The sequence below is a fragment of the Alnus glutinosa genome, chromosome 1 (assembly GCF_958979055.1).
Source record: "Alnus glutinosa chromosome 1, dhAlnGlut1.1, whole genome shotgun sequence".
NCBI classification, from domain to species: domain Eukaryota; kingdom Viridiplantae; phylum Streptophyta; class Magnoliopsida; order Fagales; family Betulaceae; genus Alnus; species Alnus glutinosa.
In genome coordinates this window covers 42,582,710-42,587,969 of record NC_084886.1, presented here as the reverse complement: position 1 = coordinate 42,587,969, position 5,260 = coordinate 42,582,710, and the positions used below count along the sequence as shown (strand labels likewise).

The window sequence follows — 5,260 nt, the reverse complement described above, 5'->3', positions numbered from 1 at the left end:
GGTTTTAAAGAAATTTAGGCCTTTTCAAACACAAAGTTTGGATTTAATTCTGTTTATTTTTTATTAATCACTCATGCATATAAATAGGAGAATTACAAAGACATAGAATAAGAGATGAACTCTTATCTCTATCCTAAGATAAACTCCTAATACAAATAAACTACTTGGAAATAACTCCAACTCTAACTTGAAGAAATTTATTACTAAATAACTTCTGCACCATGGTATTACAAATAATTAAAAGTCTCTGGCTTATAAATATAACTATAACACTCCTTATTTAATTAAGCTACGACTATTCTAAGATAAGATACAACAAAGATAACTACAAGAGTTTCATATAATTTGTGCTTGTGAGACGTCATGCCAAAGTCTTCTGAATTCTACTTTCATAATACTGTCACAGTCGAGTAATGCTACGTATCACCCTTATGTTTCTTTTTGTCTCCCCAAAATTAATATGGCTCTTAAAACACCATTAAATTTATGATAGACTACTATTAGATTTTGATCCAATGATAATTTTAAGAGCCACATCAATTTTAAAGAGACAAAAAAAAAAAAAAACACAATAGTGATACGTCGCCTTACTCATCACAGTCAACATATGGCCTCTTTGCTAGTATCTAAATTTTTATCTTTTATTGGATTCATTTCTTATATTATGATAATAAACGGCAGAATATAATCCTACGGTCGGGTGGTGCAGTTAGGCCAGTGTACGTGACTAGTCGTAGATCTTGTTTTAAGGACTGGATTGCTCTCAAAGAAATTGGTCGGCCGGAGTTCGAACCCACCGCTCAATGTCGGCATCACTGGGAAATCTTCCTGGCAAGGGACATGATGAAATCCAATGGTGTACCATAACACTATATCCTTGTTTTCAATCTTCCTATTCCTGTGCATTCAATTCAAAGAAAACAAAAATCTAAATCAATATCCATTTAAAAAAAAAAAAAAAAAATCACAATCGAGTTTATCACGGTGTATACATATATATAAATACCTGAGGCTCCAAACTGCTAAGGTATCATCTCCTCGGCTCTGATCAACGTATAGTCCTCCTGCCCATTTTTCTGACTTGTTATAGGGCGTGACCCACACGTCATTATTAGTGAAGGCTCCCCGGATTTGTGGGTAATCATCGTACGACAGAAGAGGGTGTGTCACCGGCCCTGGAATTAGCCGATAACCAACGTTGTTCCCGAGTCTGGTTTTCTTGTTGGGATTCACCACTACTAGCTCAGAAGCCTTCAACCCCAGCTGAATTCGAGCATCGAATTCAGTTTTAGCCGTCTCACTCACAATTGTCCAATAACTCTTCCTTGGTGAGCTACGGTCTTTCACTCGGGTTGTCTCCAAATTGTTCTTCACGAAGGAGTTGTCCTTACCATCCACGTCGAGGTCGAGATAGTACGTCAAAAAGTGGTCGTGGTAGACGCCTATCGTGTTCTCTGTTAGCAAGGTGCCGTGGATATCCTCCTTTATCTCATCTGTGTGAGTGTATGTTGCAGCCTTTACTTCTAACACTCCTGTTAGCCCAACCTACTCAGATATAAGAGAAACGGTAACTCACACCTATATACTCACCAAATTTGGTGTTTGAAGAAAGAGTGATCTTATCAAACGGGTTATAAAACTGTAATTTAATTGAGATAATGTGACAGTGAAAGTAACACTTAATTTTTCTTTTTATAAAAAAGAGAAATCATACCCCGAATTTAATGGAGCCGCTGGGCATGAACTGCCAATCAAGAACGTAGTCATAGTTACCCACTGTTGCGACCATCCTCACCACTAGGCTCACCTCTGACCTAACTTCTCTTATCTGCAATCTCATATGATTTGTAATATTAATTAAACGATCATATTTCTATAAAATAAAAATAAAAGTAGTGATAATTAATAATATAACATGACTTACAACTTCGTGTGGAATCCCCAATTCTGTGTGACGCCACATTATGTCTCCCCCATAACGCTCGAATATACAAAAGGTGTTTGGCATTTTCACAGGCGTACCATCCGCCGCGGCATAATATGCGTCCAGAAATACTGCATTGGAAGGGCAATCGGCATAGGGCTCGAGCGACACCGCAGATTGACCGAACCCAAATTCGCCGGAATCGAAAAAGGTTTTGTAGTACCATTCCTCGGATGGGTCCATGTAAGGCACAAACAGCTCGGATATAAATCCTCTGTATAGCACCCGCCGATATGCCTGCTTCTCAGGGTCGTGTATTGAGGCTAGAGAAATTATTGGACCAGCTCGAACGTCGAATCCTAGGTGGAAGACCCAGTTGGCCCAACTGATCACAAAGAGATTTGAAGCTTAATTTGTTAGTGTTTCTGAGTTTTAAGACATATATAAAAGCCTGGTATTTAGGCCCGATCTGGAGTGGGCTCTAAACCATCCATTCTAAGCCCAAACGTACCAGGTTTGTGGAGCTAAATATGATTTGTTTTGGTAGGTGAAAGGTGAAAAGAACATGTGCGGGAATCTAACATCGCGTGTCAAAGCCAGAACAGAAAAAGAAAGAGTGTGGGCCACCCCGGTACTAAAAAATTCTAAAAATGACTGCTACATTTTTGGCGGAGTCTGTCCTGTGGGCTGTGGAGAATAGCAGGGTCAGAGAACTCATTTAAGTCAGAGTTACATTTTCCACGTAGCTTGCGGAACGTAGGAGAAATCAGGGGCGGTTCTACATTGGGGCTAGGGGGCCTGGGCCCAAGCCCCAAAATTTTTTCCTAAAATTTTTTTTTTTCCACAAAAAAAAAAAAAAAAAAAAATTTAAAATTTAAAATTTTAGCCCTTAATTTTTTAATTTTTTTAGTTTTACTTCTCAATTTTTCTTTTTTTGATTTGGCCCCTTTATTTTTACAAGCCTGGGTCCGCCCCTGGGAGAAATGAACTTTGAGTATTGAGACGTCACTGGTGTATTTCGATAGACAGTGACAGAGTAGTGGATGGTAGAAGTTAAGCCAGTTGTCATTCGATACAAATTTCCGGTGAAGGAGATATGCGACGAGATAAAAGTGATTTTGGAGGCTTGTATGGCATATGCTTAGGTCACCTTCGACGATTACGTTAGTAAGGTTAAAAAATAAATAAATAAAACCTAACTAAAATGGCTAAGGAGAAGATTAGAAGAATGAACCTACTTACTGTGAGTAGCCATTTCCTACTTTTAGTTAACCTGACCAAATTTCAAAATAAAATTTTCAAACATATGTGAACAGTATCACGTCACATGGAATGATACTGTTTATGTGGCGTGACACCGTTTACGATATATTTATTTTTTTTAGGCATTTTTTCATGTTGTCTTTTTTCATTTTCCATGCATCTTCTCCTTAACGTAATCTCAAACTACTCTTAGTTTTCGATTGGAGATCAAGACGACTAAGGAAGACGAGAGATACGCTTAAAAGAGCAGCATCAAACGTTGCCGATCGAGGTGAGCATTGTAATATACTAACAAAAATGGCATCGGATGAATTTGTTTAATTTGCTCAAAAAAAACATTTTTCTTTAAAAAAAAGCATTGACTAACCTGACAGTATGCCCGTCAATCTTAAATCCTGGTCCTTCGGGTTGCACGAAGGCTGCACCGTGTAAACGCGGACCGAACGGCGGCGTCTGCTTGGAAGCCCGGTAGTCTGTACCCTCAGCTTTTGGCACCGGGACAATGAACCTATCGTAGTATTCAACAATCTTCATCTCATCCAGGTCAACCACCAACGTTATTCCCTCCAAGGGTCTCAAATACAGATTAACCGTCCCATCTGTATAGAAGCACAGCAGCTTCAACACCCTCTTACTCTTCACCTCTCCGAACCACCCAACTGAATAAGTGGAGCAAACGACATCTGATAAGATCAGGCTCCTCTTATTCATGGATTCGATAAAGGGCTTGTATGTTTTCGGCAATTCCGTTGCAGCAACTTGTTCGTCAGAGGTAAGCAAAGGGTAGCCGTGTCCATTGTAAACTTTATCGGAGACTATCGAACGGGTGGATAAGTCCACCATAATCTCGTGGGATTGTTTCTCCAGGCGTGTGATGACGAGGGCCCGGCGAGGTGGGGGTTTGGAGGCGGGGTTTGATAGCCATGAGAGGACGGTGGATTTGTCTGGCTCGTCCAAACCTATGTACTGGAAGGTTAGGTTGTGGTTAGGGCTGGGGTATGACTTCTTGACTATGGTTCGAACCAGGGTGAACTCGGATGGGGTTAGAGAGTCTAGCGGGTGGTGCTCGTGGCTTGAGACCGGGGAGAAGGTGTAGATGGAGAAGAGTAAGAAGAGCATTAGTTTCAACGTCGAAGCCATGGCTAGCTCTATCTTCATGGAAAACTAAGGCTCCTTGCCCTTTAAATAAAGCATTTTGTGATGCTCAATTCATGGTTAGACCTTTCAACGGTCATATAATTTTATCTGTTTTAACAATTGAAGTAAATGAAAGATTAATCAGGTAAGATTTTTTTTTTTTTTTTTTTTTTTTTTTTTTTTTTTTTTTTTAACATTGTTAAGGTCTCTTATGTCAATAAACAGATCATAAATTAACATACAACTTGCTTAATTAAGTAGATCCAAAGCTAATCAGAGATGAAAAATATAAAATAAGATTACTATACTTCTTAAAACCGCAAAAGGCATTGAAATTAATTAGTCAACAGGCCGGGCTTAATTAGGAGGTCTTGCATTCAACATTGAGGACGTCGGTTTCACGGAAGAAGTTAGCTAGAGGCGCGCGGTAGAGCTGAAGCAGCCATTCAACGTCATATATATATATATTCTGCCAAAAAAAAAAAAAAAAAGATCATATATATATATATATATACGTGGACCAATAATGTTGTTAAAAAAATAGGGTACCACTACACTTCCTCTTCTATCTCTCACATTATTGGTCCATGTAGATAAAGATGGGACAGGAGTAGGATGTGAGCGTACATTAAGCATTTCTCTAAAAAGTTTACCTAATATACGTGACAATTTCCCTAACACGAGCCACTCGCAAAGAAAGATTTTTTTGTTGTAATTTGAAACTAATTATTGCAATCTATACAAGATGGTATGCATGTACGCAGCACCGAAAATATTTATTAAAACAAATTAACAAAGCAAAGATGAGAGAATTAACCTTTGACTTTCATAAACAATATTGTGGCCGGATTGGCAATTGCTTGGCCAGCTTTGTTTTTTTTTGTTTTTTTTTTTTTTTTTTGAAGAAATATTACTGATCTCATTAAAATGTAAAAT

General features: G+C 38.6%; 1 protein-coding gene across 1 annotated transcript; it reads right to left on the bottom strand.

The window, feature by feature from the left end:
- Nucleotides 1–210: 210 nt before the first annotated feature.
- On the bottom strand, nt 211–4,396 carry LOC133882434 (amine oxidase [copper-containing] alpha 3, peroxisomal-like). The gene is made up of 5 exons (XM_062321618.1): nt 3,555–4,396; nt 1,925–2,309; nt 1,715–1,828; nt 1,007–1,545; nt 211–898 (listed from the first exon to the last, which is right to left on the bottom strand). The coding sequence occupies exons 1-5, from the start codon at nt 4,343–4,345 to the stop codon at nt 691–693; spliced, it is 2,037 nt and encodes a 678-aa protein (XP_062177602.1). The 5' UTR covers nt 4,346–4,396; the 3' UTR covers nt 211–690.
- Nucleotides 4,397–5,260: the final 864 nt, after the last annotated feature.

Coding starts and splice junctions, on each gene's coding strand:
- LOC133882434 (XM_062321618.1), bottom strand. CDS start 4,345: ATGAAGATAGAGCTAGCCATGGCTTCGACGTTGAAACTAATGCTCTTC. Junction 2,310..3,554: donor ATTGACGGGCATACTGTCAG/GTTAGTCAATGC, acceptor CTTTGTGATCAG/TTGGGCCAACTGGGTCTTCC. Junction 1,829..1,924: donor TGGGGATTCCACACGAAGTT/GTAAGTCATGTT, acceptor ATGAGATTGCAG/ATAAGAGAAGTTAGGTCAGA.